The sequence below is a fragment of the Passer montanus genome, unplaced genomic scaffold, assembly GCF_014805655.1.
Source record: "Passer montanus isolate IOZ18808 unplaced genomic scaffold, ASM1480565v1 scaffold136, whole genome shotgun sequence".
Taxonomy (NCBI): domain Eukaryota; kingdom Metazoa; phylum Chordata; class Aves; order Passeriformes; family Passeridae; genus Passer; species Passer montanus.
Window position 1 is genome coordinate 463,481 of NW_024360497.1, and position 15,162 is coordinate 478,642.

The 15,162-nt window shown below is 51.2% G+C and overlaps 1 protein-coding gene across 8 annotated transcripts in view; it reads left to right on the forward strand.

Moving 5' to 3' along the window:
* CHD6 (chromodomain helicase DNA binding protein 6) overlaps window positions 1–14,651 on the forward strand; it is a 98,958-nt gene extending 84,307 nt beyond the window's left edge. For 5 of the 8 annotated variants that reach the window (XM_039699498.1, XM_039699499.1, XM_039699500.1 and 2 more), the window contains 9 exons: window positions 804–1,012; window positions 2,126–3,679; window positions 4,240–4,388; window positions 4,672–4,887; window positions 5,487–5,933; window positions 6,570–6,758; window positions 8,464–8,583; window positions 9,630–9,734; window positions 11,694–14,651. In XM_039699498.1, the coding sequence (XP_039555432.1) occupies window positions 804–1,012; window positions 2,126–3,679; window positions 4,240–4,388; window positions 4,672–4,887; window positions 5,487–5,933; window positions 6,570–6,758; window positions 8,464–8,583; window positions 9,630–9,734; window positions 11,694–12,581 (3,877 nt within the window). In that variant the 3' untranslated portion in view covers window positions 12,582–14,651. The remainder of the gene's footprint in view (window positions 1–803; window positions 1,013–2,125; window positions 3,680–4,239; window positions 4,389–4,671; window positions 4,888–5,486; window positions 5,934–6,569; window positions 6,759–8,463; window positions 8,584–9,629; window positions 9,735–11,693) is intronic. The other 3 variants (XM_039699503.1, XM_039699505.1, XM_039699504.1) reach the window with 2 other exon arrangements.
* Window positions 14,652–15,162: the final 511 nt, after the last annotated feature.

Genomic DNA, 15,162 nt, shown 5'->3' on the forward strand with positions numbered 1-15,162 from the left:
TGCTGCTGGTTCAGAGCTGCAATTCAGAGGCTGAGATTTGACTGGAAGCTTTCTTCAGGCCTCAGTGCTCCCTTTTCTGCCCTTGCCCTGCTGTGTGCACCCAGGTCTGTTCTCTGTGGCTGTTTCTCTGGGCTCTGCCTGGGCCAGTGTTTACCCAGGACACTTCACCGTCTGTGTCCTTTGAGTGGTCCCTACAAGGTGAAAGCTCAGAGGGTCCAAACCAGCATGAAAATTGTGTTCTAAGAGTGCTGTAGCTGAACTCCTCCCTCACCACTGCTGCTCTCCTCTGCTGGGGAGGGGGTGACACTCAGGAATCCACAGGAGTCAGTAAGGTAGGTGGTGTTTATTACTGGGACCCTTACAGCAGCAAGTCCCAATCTCAGTTTCCCTCTGGAAGAGGCTGGATGAGAACTGTGTCCGTGTATCTTTCCTTTGTAATTCCTGGTACAGAAACTGACCTTTCTATGGAAGTCAGACAGCTTGAGGTAGCAGAGGGGAATAGATGGAATAGATTTGTGCCTCCCTGTTGGCAGCACAGCCCAGAGCTGCACTCAGGGATTTATTGAAGCAGCCAAGAGGGTTTTTTTCAGCAATTAGTTGAGAGCCAGAGGGCCTGTGGCCTCTGCTCCTCCTCCCTGTGCACCATAGGGCAGAGCATCTAGTGATGTGGTGGTCTCTCCAGTGTGCTCCTCCTGACAGCTCCCTGTTGGTCAGTAACTAGACAGTGCTCTCTGAGCCTCTCTGCTTGGTGCTTTGCCTGTTCTGGGCCCAGAATGTGTTTCAGTGGTGTTCCTGCTCTACAGGTGGACCAGGAGGGAGCAGGCAGATTTCTACCGCACTGTCTCCTCCTTTGGGGTTATCTATGACCAAGAGAAAAAAATCTTTGACTGGGCCCAGTTCCGAGCCATCTCTCGACTGGAGAAGAAGACAGATGAGAGCCTGGAGAAATACTTCTACAGCTTTGTGGCCATGTGCAAGAATGTCTGTGGTCTCCCTTTGTGGAAAGAGGATGGTGAGTATAAATTGCATGGCCTATAGAGGGATACTGGTAGGTCATGTAGAAGGGATCCCACTGCTCTCATGGAGCAGGAGAATAAGGGAGGAGCTTCAGAGATAGTTGGAAGCAGTGAGATGCCAGGCAGGCCATGGGCTTGCAGCAGTCATGCATTTCTGGCTGCCTTGTCCCCACCATTAGTGCCTCCCTGGCACAGTGGGAGGGTAGAACAGCCCTGTGGACTCCTGCCCCTGCTCTCACAAATCTCTTAGAGTTCTCACAGGAAATCGCAACCGGTTTTATCCAAGACAGCAACCTCTGTATGTGAGAGACAAGTTGAGAAGTAGCACACACAAAGCAAAGCTACATACTGGAGCTGGGGGTTGTTTGGGTGAGCTGTATTGCTGCTCTCCAAGCATCCCTCTGCTGCCATTGGACACAGTCCTCTCCATCTATACCTGTACTGACTGTGGAGCTCTGCTGTACAGTGAATGGAGCCTGGATCCACTGCAGGAGGCTCGGGAAGCCTGGCCAATACACAGGGCATTTGTTTTCATTGAGTGCTCTGCAGAGGTCCTACGTTGCCACCAGACAGGACATGACAGATGTAAAGCTCCTTGGAGGTTACTTAGGCACAAAGTGATTTGTTTCAAACAACAGCAGAAAATATTTTGCCTCACATCTGTCATGGAGCCTGGTCTTAGGCACAGTTCCTTGTGTGTATGTGTGTGTTGTGCCTTAGGTAGGTGTTCCTCATCAGAAGAGCTGCACAAGCTGCCCTTCCCTGACAATGGGCTGAAGGGCTACCAGAGGCTCAGCATGCTGGGAGCCCCTCCGCCTGCAGCTCCAGCACTGCTGGTGATGATGGAGCAGAGCTCAGAGAAGGCTCTGAAATCCTCTGCAGCTGGTTCTGCTCTTGATCCAGCTGCTCAAGTCAGGGGGTTTTACTCCCTGGGATATGACTGGAAGGTACAGAGACTGGAAAAACAGGCCTCAACGGCGGCTGCAGGCACTGGTCCTACATCACCTTGCAGTATGAGCAAGGTTAAAACTCAGCTTGTTTGTCACTGCCTCTGAGGAATTCGTGCCAGCCCAAACAATGTGTCCTTGGCTTTGCTGTCCCTGCTGCAGGTCCTCCAGACCCTGACATCTACGTGGAGCCCATCACGGAGGAGCGTGCTGCCAGGACCCTGTACCGCATTGAGCTGCTGCGGAAGGTGCGCGAGCAGGTGCTCAAGTGCCCCCAGCTCCACGAGCGCCTCAAGCTGTGCCAGCCCAGCCTCTACCTGCCCGTGTGGTGGGAGTGTGGCAAACACGACCGGGACCTGCTGATCGGCACCGCCAAGCACGGCCTGAACCGCACTGACTACTACATCATGAATGACCCCCAGCTGTCTTTTTTAGATGCCTACAGAAACTATGCCCAGCATAAAAGAACAGGGCTCCCAGGCCCAGAAACCCTGTGCTGCCTTTACCAGTCTAACTCCAAACTCTACAGTTCCCCCGTGTACAGCCAGCTGGACCAGTCCTGTGAAACCCTGGAGAACGAAGCCGAGAGTCACATCAAGCTAGAAACCATGGACAGCACCATGTCCCAGGCTGGGGGCAGCCCACTGGATGCAAACTGTGAAACGTTCATGTCCGAGGTCCGGGACATCATTTCCAGCAATTACGACGAGAGCTCGCTGCCAGAGTCACTGGTGTGCATGATGTACGAGGAGAAGGCCTGTCCCAGCGAGCAGAGCTCCCTGGCCAGAGACAGCCCAAGCTGCACAGATGTCGGAAGCAGCGTTGCCAAACTCTCTGAGGGCAAGCTGGAGGGGGATGAGGATCCATCCAGCTGTGATGCAGATGCCATGAGAGAGGCTCCCTTCCTAGAGGGTTTGCAGGTGGGCTCTGACCAAATGGACAGTCAGAACGAGGAGGCTGAGCCTTCACCTTCTACCCCCGAGAGCAATCCTTCACAGAGTACCCCAGCCAAACTCAGCAAAGGCTTGGAACAGAAAGGAGCACTTGCCAGCCCCATGGCAGGGCTGCCTGAACATGGCACTATGGAAAGGGTCCTAAGTGTGGGGCTCTACAGTCCCAGTCTCCATAACTATGAACTAAAGGTTCCTCCTGAGCAGAGGTTCATCAGTCTGCTGCAGGAGAAAGGATTGGAGGCAAAGGCAGGGCCAAGTCAGAGCCACAGTGAAGAAGATGAGGAGGAAGAAGAGGACGATGATAACTCTGAGGCAGCAGCAGATGCTGTGGAAGGCTTGAATGGTCCCAGGACCAGGGCTGATTTTGACCCTGAGCCTCATGAACTGGGGGGTGAAGAGCAGAGTTCTGGTCTCCCCACACCTGAGGACACTTGCCCAGAAGATGTAAATGGCGAGAGGGAGTCCTTGGGTCCAGGGGAGCCGGGGGCAGAGGTCAGGGAGGACTGTGGCTTGAATGAGGAGAGCACCCAGCAGCACTCACCAGGCCAGGCTCAGAGCCAGCCCTTCAACCTGCCCACACCTCTGCCTCAGGGGGGGCCTCGGGGGGAAGAGGCCCCCTGTGTCACAGGGGAGCCCTTGGGCCAAGATGCTGAGGAGCAGACAAGCTGCACAGAGGCGCTGCCCCCTGAGCCTCAGGGCATAAAGCAGGAAGAGTGTGAGAACAGAGATGATGGGGAGAAAGCCAGCAGCAACCAGAGCCAAGGTAATGTCCTGAGAGCTCCCTCAGGTTGACAGTCACCTCTGGCTATGGTGGGAGGGACCCCAAACCTTGGGGCTGGCCAACCCGTGGAGTGGCGTCCCATCTGTAGGATCTGAGGTCCCTTTAGCTGCTACAGCTGGGAGCAGAAGGTGTTGGGGGCTACATTTGCTGGTAGAGCTGACCAGAACTCTCCACCCTGAGCCCCAGTAGCCCTTCTGCTAAGAGCATGCCATGGAATGCAGGATGCCTTTCCCTTTCTGGCACAGGGCACTGCCTGTTGAGCAGCTCCCTTTGGAAAAGCATATGCCCTCCCTGAGAATGGCCACACATGGGGGCTCCTGCAATTCAAGCCCCCCAAACTCAGCTCAGGGGAATAATGGTCCTTCCTGAGCAGCTTGGGCTGCCTGCCCTGGTCCAAGTCTGCTGCCTTCTCTTGGGGGCTGTTTGGGACCTTTGTGGAGCTAGCTGGGAATTGGGGTGGGAAGTGTGAGGTGATACACCCCACCTCTAGACCAGAAGAGAGGGAGGGTGGTGGTGGGTTCTATTCTCCCTTGCTTTTTTAGATGGTCCAGAGAAGTACTTGGAGGAAGAGAGCAAGAATTCTGCTTCTGTCCTGCCTGGGGAGATTGATGATCTTCAGGATGCCCGGGCACCGACCATTGCCCAGCTGCTGCAGGAGAAAACACTTTACTCCTTCTCTGAGTGGCCTAAGGTGAGGTTAAAATGAACACAGTTTGTATCAATGTGTTCCTGGGTAGCCCTGGCCAGCACTGGCTCACACAGCTCCAGCTCTGCCTCGTGCTCCTCTGCACACCCCATTGGCTGCTCTGGCCAAGGTGCTCTTCTCAAGCACCTGTGCCGTGGAGATGCTTGCTCCCAAAGCAGTTCCCTGCTGAGCTGAGATCACCTGGGCTGGGCTTGACTTTAATCCTGAGCTGTCATACACTGGTCACTCATTCCAGTTTTAGCTTGCCACCATCCAGTTCTGTTTGCAGGACCGTGTGATCATCAGCCGCATTGACAACATCTGCCACGCCGTCCTGAAGGGCAAGTGGCCTTCCTCCAGCCAGCAGTTTGAGGCACAGAGCCTGCTGACAGCCCCAGCCATGGCCAGCAGCACCGGCAGCAGGAGCAGCTTTACCGAGTCAGAAGCCCCTGATCCCACGGGGGATCCCTTCAATAACGGGGTCTTAATGTCACGGGTACAAAAGGTGAGGAGGGCCCTCAGGCAGTGAAAGGCTCAGGGCTCTGGGGTGAGACATTGCCCAGAAGTACTCAGGAGTTTCCCAGGTGGGGCCCCTTGGTGCCAGTTGGGGTGTGTAACACATGGCTTAAGCCACCTGGTCCCCTGGTTCTGGAGAGTGCCCCGTGCTCTCAGCCCTGCTGGCCTCCTTGGAAGGCAACTGCTGTTGGCAGCTCCACAGCTCCTGTGGCTGTAAAGGTGCTTCCAGAGTCAGCGCTGGAGTGCCTGGCATGGTCAAAGGGGACATCCCACTGGTATCCCAGCTCCCAACTTCCAGTGGCCCAGTCCCCAACAGTCACATTGGACAGAAAGGAGCTGGTGGCCTGGGGCCCCAGCAGCTGTCAGAGCAGCCATGGTTATAGCACCTTGGGATATCTGAGTGTGTGCAAGGGTGCTCCTGCACCACCCCCACACAGGGAACGAGATGTGCTATGCCCAGGGAAGGGACATCTCTCAGGGCTCCTTGGAGAGGCAGGGATGACCATCAGCTCAGTGCTGGTATGAGGAGCTGTGGTCCCTGGGCAGGGCAGGAACAGCTGTAACCCTCTGTGGCTTTGGTACACACAGGAAGGTTTCCTGAGCCCTGCCTTCATAAAAGATGAACGGAAGCACAGGAGACCCTATGAATTCGAGATGGAGAGAGATGCCAAACAGAGGAGCCTGGAGCAGCTGGCAGCAGCCCATGTCCATCCACCCATCGTGCTGAACGGCTGGCGCGAGGCAGCAGTGGACTTGTCCAGAGGCTCTGATGGGTCCCCAGGGAACGCCTCTCCTTTCCCCCTGAACACAAACATGCCCAAACTGGGGACCATGAATGCCCTTCAGAGCTCCCTGGGCATGGACTTGTCTGGCATCCTGCAGGCAGGGTTAATCCATCCTGTCACTGGACAGATTGTAAATGGCAGCCTCCGAAGAGATGATGCTGCCATGAGGAGGAGACGGGGCAGGAGGAAAAATGTTGAAGGGATGGACCTCATCTTCTTGAAGGAGAGGCCTCTTCCAAGCAGGCTGCAGGTGGGTTGATGCTCCTTCCTTTCACATGAACCCAGTGGAGTCAGCACAGTTTGTTTCATGGCCCAGTTCCCCCCTCCAAGCTCTGCTGCCCATGACACTGCACAGCTTCCTCCAGGACAGCTTGGTTTGTGCAGCACCAGGCAGGAGTAGATACTACAGGGAGGAAGTTATCCCTCTGGTTTACAGCATTCTGGAGTGCTGGAATCCTTCTAAACATTATCAAAAGCAGCTGTCCCACCTCAGGGAATGTTTAGGTTCAGGGAAGATGAGGAATACAAGATCCTACTACACCCTTTCTCCTTCTGTCCTGGGATCCACTGAAAGAATGGAGCAAGACCAGTGCCCCTAGACCACTTTTAGGAGTGATCTGAGGGGAAGTTGGTCTTCCTGGTGATTGGAATGTTTCCTTGTGAGTTCAGAAACATCTCTCAGTTCTCTCTGCCCTTCCTGCCACCAGTGCTGGGAATGGAGTGGAAATGTGGTGGTGGGTGGTGATTTAAGGGAGCGGTACTGGGAGTATCTGGATTAGTCTGTGTGATGGGAGCAGATGACCTGCGTTGGGAGCTGTGCTTCTCGGGGTGCACATGCATCACTGCATCTGCTGATGGGCTGTCCCTGCTCCTCCTTCCGTGGCAGGATGTTCAGGAAGACCAGCCGCAGCCCCCTCAGAACAGTCCCCTCCCTGATGGGCCGGTTGCTGCTACCTCAACTCCACAGCCAGCCCCAGCTGCAGGCAGCCAAGAGAAGGCTGTCCCGAATAAGAGTCTCCTTGACTGGCTCCGGCAGCAGTCTGACTACACACTCGATGTCCCCAGCTTTGGCACAGTAAGGGTGGCCTTCAGTGGCACATGTGTGTATGTGTGTGCCTGCCTTGTGTGTTGCCCTTTGTGTTATGTTTTTTCTTATAACATGATTTGTGGTGTTCATTGGGGCTGTTCAGGGACTCATGACATGTTTAAGAGGTGAGCACTGTTCCCCTGTACAGCAACAAAAAGCACTTGCTGCTGGAGAACCCCTCTCCTTTCCCCCAGGACACAAACATGCCCAGGTGGGGGACTGTCAGTACCCTCAGGGTTCCCTGGGCATGGACCTGTCTGGCATCCTCCAGGAGCCAAGCCCTGTTACCCAAGGTCACTTTTCCAGTTGCAGTGCATCTATCTGCCCAATGCACAATTTGTTGCAGAAGGGCATGGGGTGGATGGCGACAGAAATGAGAAAACAGATTTGAGGTGCTCGAGGTCTGTCTATGTTGTTCTTTTCCACGGGGTCATTATAGGCAGTGCTGTTGTACTAAATAAGGTTCCCAGGCAAGAGAAAACCTGCTCTCTTAAGAGCTAGACTGAAGAGGCTGTGTTGGAGGCTGACAGGCTGTGGCCATGGATGCTCTCAGAAAGCAGTGGCTCAGAGTGAGGTGCACAGTCTGTCTGATTCTTCCTGCTCTCTCATAAACCTCCACCTCTTGGTTTCACAGGTTGATTTTCTACAGATTTCATCTTATTTAGGCTGTTAGACCATGTGGTAGGCAGAGCACAGGCCATGAAACAGAGCAGGAAGAAATGTGATGGTAAAACAGAAAAGACTCTGCATCTTGGTCCTGGAGGATCATGTGCCTTACAGGCAAGACATTAGCATTTTAAAGCTTGTTAGAGGTGAGAGGTGAGGAGCCCAGCATCTGCTCAGCAGGATGGCGTTTGCTTTTCAAAGTCCAGAGACATATCCAGCTGTGTGCCCAGGGCTACACTCGCTGGAGCAGGTGTGGAGGTGCCTTGCCACTCCTTCCCAGCACCCTTGCCTTCTGGGGAGGTACTGGAGCCTGCCCAGTCTGACCATACCTCTGGTGAAACTCTGGCTCCCAGAAAGCCCCTGGTGCCTCAGGCCAGCCCTGCAGGATTTCTTCTCTCCGTGTAGGAAGGATTGAGAGAGGCTTTGGGGTACTGCAGTAGCTCAGTTCAAAGGATGAACTGCGCTCAGGGTTTTTTTCTGACTCTCAGGAATCCGTGCTGTCCAAGTTGTTCATTATAATGCTCCATCCCTGCAGGCACATCAGCAGTGGGTGTGCAGTGACTTGGCTGTAACTCGGTAGGTTGTGGTTCCAGAGGGCTCTGATCCCAAAGAAACATGGTGCAGCATCTCTGTGGTGAAAATAGCTGGTGAGAAGCAGGTGGCTGTATGAGAGTGACACAAGTGGCACACACAGACCTGTTCTCTCTTTACTGGATGCAGTGTCCTGTTTACAGATGCATGTATAAGAACCTGCAGTGTCAGGGGTGGAGGAAAGTTAGAAAGGGCGAGGGTGCTCTAAATGGGGTACAATGGAGACCCCTCTCTGTCTACAAAAATCAGTTTTTCTCATTTGAGAACTGGTCCTGTGGCAGGGACCAGTTTGTGCTGCTGGTGCTGCTCCTGCCCCAGCTTGCAGGGATTCTCTGTCCCTTGGGAGCCCATCCATGCTGCTCTCCTGCAGGGCTTGTAGCCAGCCAGGCTCATTAAGCCATCTAGTCTCATTAACATTGTCTTGTTTGCACTCCAGAATTTTTCAGACAAGCCCAAGCAGAGGAGGCAGCGCTGCAAGGACCCCAACAAACTGGACATTAGCTCTCTGACGGGAGAGGAGCGGGTGCCGGTGGTACATAAGGGTACCGGACGGCGGGTAAGCAAAGGCTGTTCTGTGCTCTGCCCTCAGTGTCCCAAAATGCTTAGCAGACTTTGAGCTCACCTGTGGGGGAGATTTAATCCACAGAAGCCTATGGATGAGACAAGTCTGGAAGAGGTCTCTAATCTACATTGTCCTGTGACACATGTGTGCCCGGGGACATGCAGACCTGTGAAATAAGTGACTACCTGTGTGAAGTAAGGGATGTGGGACTGTTGTCCCTTGCCTGGGGGCACAGACCCCTCAGTGGCAATGAGATACAGCCTTTGGCTTTAAAGCCACCCTCAGCACAGTCCTGTCTTGTGCTTTCCATCCTGGATTTGATCTTTCCCCTTAAGTTCATTAAAATATGCCACAAATTGTAACATTGCCATGCAAATACCTTTGGTTTGTTCCTCCTTATGAGGTACAGGCCAGAGCACACCAATACCCATCCCACTGCTGGGCTTGTAGAAAGTCGAGGGTTGGAAGGGGCTTTTTCTTGCTTTCTGAGCAAGGAGCTTGGATTTAATTGTCTGCAGTTTAATCTCCAGGGGACTGGGGTTCACCTCTCTGAACAAGAAGGGGTGTTCAGGAGTACTTTGCACCGAAATTAGTTCTTAAGCACACCCCGGACTGTACAAGGTCAGAAGGTGATGTGACACTGATCACATCTAAAAGCAAAACTAAATGGTGAGGCAGAAAGGTTGTTTCAGCCACATCTGTGTTCCCCTTTGTTGCTCCCATGCTGGCCTTTCCTGGGTGAGCGTGGGACTTTGCCAGTTCTAACTATGGCTTTTACAGAAGCTCTGTCCCTATCACTGGTCCCTGGGAGGGCAGTGGGCTGGGCCACAGAGGCTGAACCTGCCTTTTCTCCCTGAGCTGTGTGTTTGGAGGCAGCAGGCACACACCAAATCCTGCAGAAAGGCAAGTGTAGCAAGGCAAGAGTCTCCACCCCAGCCAAACTGCAGCCATAAGAAGCTAGGGGAAGTGTAATCATTTTTTTGTATTATTTTACATAACTCTCTCTGCAATAGAGGTCATCCTTCTGCTGTGTTTTATAGTTAGGGGGAGCCACAGCACCAGCATTGAAGGAATTGCCAAGGTGGCTTGATGCAAACTTGGAGTATGCTGTTGCAGCTGACTGGGCTGACATTGTTAAGCTTTCAGTAAGTTAGAGCTTTTGGAGAAATCTGTATCATGTCATCTTTTTTTTTCCCCTCCCCATCCCCACAACCTTTCTCCAGTGAGGATCTGGGAGCGAGGCAGGCCCTGGGCTGGGCGTGTGGGAGGGGATGGCTGCAGAGCGGGAGGCTGGGCTGTGCCAGCGCCGTGGCCAGGCCACAGAGAGAGGGGCCAGCTCCGGGAGCGGGGCTCAGCATGCCTGGCTGCAGAGCCTTGGCATGCTGAGGGTAGCAGGGGCAGGAGGAGCACCCTAGGAGCTGGACGGAAGGATGTAGACAAAACATTCTCATGGGTCAAATTTTCAAAGCCACCTCTAGTTGATGCTTTTCATCTGCTCCTGTGAGCTCTGCCTGCGCAGCCGTGGGCCCACCAAAGGCCCCGCAGGTCACCAGGCCTGAAGGGTCAGGCACAGGCAGGGAGAGGGGCAGGATGGAGTCACCTGTGCCACATTCATCCACCCTCTCCATCCACCAATCCCTGTCCCGGAGTGTGGCAGAGCCTGGGGTGAAGGAGTGCTCTCCCCTCTGGCATGCCAGATCACCCTGCCCTGCCCCATGGCTGGCCTGATCCAGACTTCTCCCTGCAGTTCCTCTCACCTGCTGCCTGGTTTTGGGCTGCAGTGGTTTGTGTGATAACCTTGCAGAGGGCTGGATGGTGAATCTGTTGGTGAATCTTAGAGGCTTGTACTGCTCTCAAATTGGTTTTTCCTTAGTGCTGGCATGGTCTGTCCCACTGCCCAGGAAGTGGCTTCATGTCCAGGCTGGCATCAGGGCCCCATCTGGGCAGCCAGCCCCAGTGAGCTGACAGCTCTTCCTTCCCCTGACTTGAGGGGACCATCGTCCCTTTGCCACAGAAACCACTGTGTGCCTGGCCCTGCCTGGGCACCTCCCCTGTGCCCTGCTCCAGTGGCTGCATCCCATGATCATTCCCACCCCATGGACACTAAGCTTTTGGAGAATGCATACCCATCCTGGTAGGAGAGGGATGCAGAAAGATGGCTGGCAGCTCTGGGTGCTCAGGCCAGCAGGAGCTGGGGCTGGCTGCCCCACAGAGCCCGGGGACATTCATGGCCTGTGTAGCTACTCCCACATGCCAGTGGGAGGTGCTCCCAGAAGGTTCTCCCTCCTTGGGCAGGTGCTGTGTTGAGCAGACTGCCAGGCACATCTAATTCACGTTTCTGCACTACAGGTGTCAATAGGAAATACTTTTCCTACCTAAATTTTATTATTCAAAATGTTTCAAACAGTGGAGCTATTGATACCCAAGGGAACCATGAAGGGAAATGTTTAAATGTCTGTGTTGAGGATGCTGAAAAAGGGAGTGTTAAGCTGTGTGTGGATCTCCCTGCACTGCTCTGTGTAACCAAATCGTCTCACCCACTTCTGGCTGCTGGGTTTTGGTCCCATGTCTCTTCCATCAGAAGACCTTTCTGAATGCTCCCTGGCATCTCCGTGAAGCTCTGACCAGGAGCTCCTCAGACAGCATGCTCACTCTCTGTGTCATCCCATGAGCTTTGCTGTCCTGCAGAGCATTGAAAATTTGGCCCTTCCCATCTCAAAGAGGATTTTTTCACCTGTTGCTGAAGGCACAGTTAGAGCTGGGCAGGGAGCTGAGTGGACAGTTGACACCACGCTGCCCTGGTGCTTCTTGTGCTGTGAGCAGCTGGTGCTGAGGGCTGGGGTGAAAAACAGGGTAAAAACATGCTTCCTCCTCCCCTCCCTGAGCATTAGAGAGTGCAGGATCCTGCCAGGGCAGAGCAAGGGTGTTTTGCATTTGGCAGCATCTCTTGGGGAAAAGTTGTGTGTACCTCTCAAATTCCATATCATGTAGGCAAATATTTCTGTGCCAACACCATCTGGGACACAGATGTGGGCATGGACAAGCCAGATTCCCTTTGCTGCAGTAGTAACTGTCGGGTGTTCTCTGTTATGTCTCATTTTCAGGGCTACTTACCCGAAAACAAATTCAATCGCATCCTCACCGAGCCTGTGCTCCGGGACACCGGGTCACGCCGGAGAGGGAGGAGGCCCCGGAATGAGCTCCTTAAAGGCCCTGGTGTTGTAGCAGATTCTTCTTCTGGAATGGGACCACTGTTCATGAACGGACTAATCGCAGGGATGGATCTAGTGGGACTTCAGAACATGAGAAATATGCAAGGGATCCCTCTGACCGGGCTGGTCGGGTTTCCTGCTGGCTTTGCAGCAGTGCCCTCCGGTGAGGATGTGAAGAGCACCCTGAGCATGTTGCCCATGATGCTCCCGGGCATGGCGACCGTACCCCAGATGTTCGGTGTGGGAGGGCTCCTCAACTCCCCGATGACCACAACTTGCACCGCGACTGCTCCGACTTCTCTAACAAGCACAACGAAAGGTGGCACAGCCAGCGCCGAGAAAGCCAGTGAGGAGAAACAGGGCAGCCAGGATGGGAAAAAGGAACCTCTCACTGAAGATAAGCCTGGTCCTAGTTCATTTTCTAATCAGTCAGAATCTGCAATAACTACCAGTAGTCCTGTAGCTTTTAACCCATTTCTTATCCCAGGGATGTCTCCTGGACTGATCTATCCCTCCATGTTCCTTTCCCCTGGCATCGGCATGGCGCTGCCTGGCATCCAGCAAACCAGGCACTCAGAGGCGGCGAACCTGGAGAGCCAGAAGCGGAAGAGGAAGAAAGCAAAAGGGGAATTGGCAAATCCAGAGCCAGAAACTGTCTCACTGCCGGAAAAAGAAGCTGCAAACAGTCAAAACTGTGTGCAGCAGAGCCTGCCAGCGGTGGCAGAGAAGGAGCAGGACGGACCAGCAGAGGAGCGCCAAGCAGCTCACGATACCGATTAGACCTTTTGTTTCATTGAAAGAAAAACACAAAAAGATTGTGGCTTGTGAGTTTCTTATCCCATAAACTCTTTGTTACTTCCCCTCCCACCCTGCTCCACCTTCATAAACCTGTGTTTCCATGAGTAATATTATCTACCTAATTCCCTGTCAGAAAAAACTGGTGACATACTACATGTTAATAGTTGCAGGGTCTTGCCACTTTATTAGATAAACAGTGTTGTCTAGCTAGTATGGGAGGCACCGAATTCTCATTCTGTTTTTCCAGTCAATCATCCCAGCTGACAATAGCAAATCCAGTACTTGGTCACCCCCCGCAAATTGCTCACTCCTTTGAGAAGAAAAAGCAGCAAAAAATCAAAAGCAGAAGAAAAGTGTTTGTCTCTTGGTCTAACACACAGACAAGGGTATTTCTGTCTACAGCAACACTGAACGAAAAAGCCTATATTTGGGCTAAAAGCACAGCTATAATAAGTGCTAATGTGTATTTTTGATTTAAAGTATTTCCCTATTTTATCATGGTTACTAGAATAGTAGTATAGACAGAAGTATATAACTAATAATTGAAAATGCATATATTCATTTCTTTGAAAGGAAAAGCATAACTGGTAGTGATATAATTTCTTGATCACCCCCACCTCAAAGGTTTGGAGACAAACTGCAGAGAGTGAAAAAATGATGTAGACATTCTTTTGTGTTTTTTAAAACCAACGTTTGGTTTTATGTTATGTGGAATTTAGTTGCCCTTTCCTTGGTAGTTACAAGAACTTTCCAGCTTGAGCTGGAAAGGTTTTGCACACTTGCATGACTTTTCTGGGGTTACTGTATCTGTAGCAGCCAGTTCCTTCATCATTCTGCTTGTCTTCAGTTCTCCTCTCTGGCGTTAGTTCTCAGCTATGGCATTACAGGTGCTCTAAAGGTTTTGGTTTTTTTCCAGCCATGAACAGACCACACCGATTTCAATGCTCTTATATGAACACTTAGGCTTTCTGAGTTTTTATATTTCCCACTCCTTACCCCAGAAGTGGCGTTCTTTCAACAAACACAGAGAAGGCTGTAGGCCAGCTTCCCTCCATGGGGAGTCCTCTGAGAAGGACCCTTGAGACTTTCAGAGCCTGAGTTTCTTACTTTGTAGTGGTGGACTGTGAAGAGATGACTTTGGCTTCTTCCCATTCCGTTTGCTGTTGAACAGTATTTCCAGTCCTCCAAATGATTTCAGCATCTGCATTTCAAATGGACAGGTTTTAATGCTGCCAGCGCCCTGCTCCAGCTCTGAGTACTGAGACTCCTCCACAGGCAACTCTTCTGATTTCTCCTTCCCCTCACTCCTTTAATTCTTCTTTCTCTTGGGGTTGTTCTTACTTGCAGCTCATGGTCTGAGAATTGAATAAAGCCACAGTGGTGCAGCAGTAAGTGAAGGGCAGGCGGGGAGGGAGTTGGAGTGTGCTACTCATCAGTTTCACACTTGGTTGTCACAATTTACTGTATTTTTTACTTTTTTTTTCTGTTGCAGTTTTGCTAATTTATCGGATGGTCCAAATGTTTTGACATAACTATTTCAGTTTGCATTATTTATTTATGATGCTTTTTGTCATTGTCTTTTATACATTTGGGATTATAAATTATGTACATGTTAAAATTAGCATCTCAAAGAAGTCTGTTACCCGTGGTCAAAAAACCAGTTGGTTTATTTTCACAGAATTTATTCCCAGTTTACTGGATTGGATGATTTTTTTAAAGGATTTAGCCAATCATAATGCAATCCTCCTCTCCCCCAATAATTGTGTTCTATTTAATAACATTCTTGTAGCATAGATACTGTATCACTATCGACAGATTTCTTAGAAATGCTGCTATCTCTATTTAACTAACATTTTGTTCAGTTTTTGCCTCCAGTGGAAGCAGAAAGGGTTTTTTCAGCTGTTAAATCCAAAATCAATATAATTTATTTATGTAAAAAAAAAGTCACGATTGATATATTTTTGAACCTTTTAAGTACTAACTTTGTTTTTATTCAGTGGAAGAACATGTACTTGCCCTAAATCCTTAAAATACAAATGCTATAAAACTTCATATATCTTCAAAGCCTTACTGTGAATGGATACAGAAATCTCTTCCGAGTCCATTTCTTGTTATGGGATGATTTTTCCAGGGTTACATGCGTAAGGAACAGGGTCTAAAGTGAAATTTATTTAAGTAGCCAGCATGCTCTATACCTTGTTCTTCCTTAGCAGACATGTATGCTACGTCTCTGGGTGTTTAGGCTTCTCTTTGCTACTTTGTGACCTTTTTGCAACCCGATATACTCTGTGGATTATTTAGACTGTAAGGCGTTAAATGGCTGCTTCTTCTTTTCCATCATATCCCAAACAAACACCAAATTTTCACTGGTTTTCATGGCTATTCACACACATACATCCTTCACGAAATGTGCTAACAAAATAAACTGTCTGTGCTCTTGAACATGGATAAAAAGAAAAATATTTAAAAGTCAGATTTTTATTTTTTTAATTTAGTGACTAGATGATGCTTATCTTTCAGACTTGGGAGAGCCTTGCTACAGATGTATATAATTTTTTCAGCA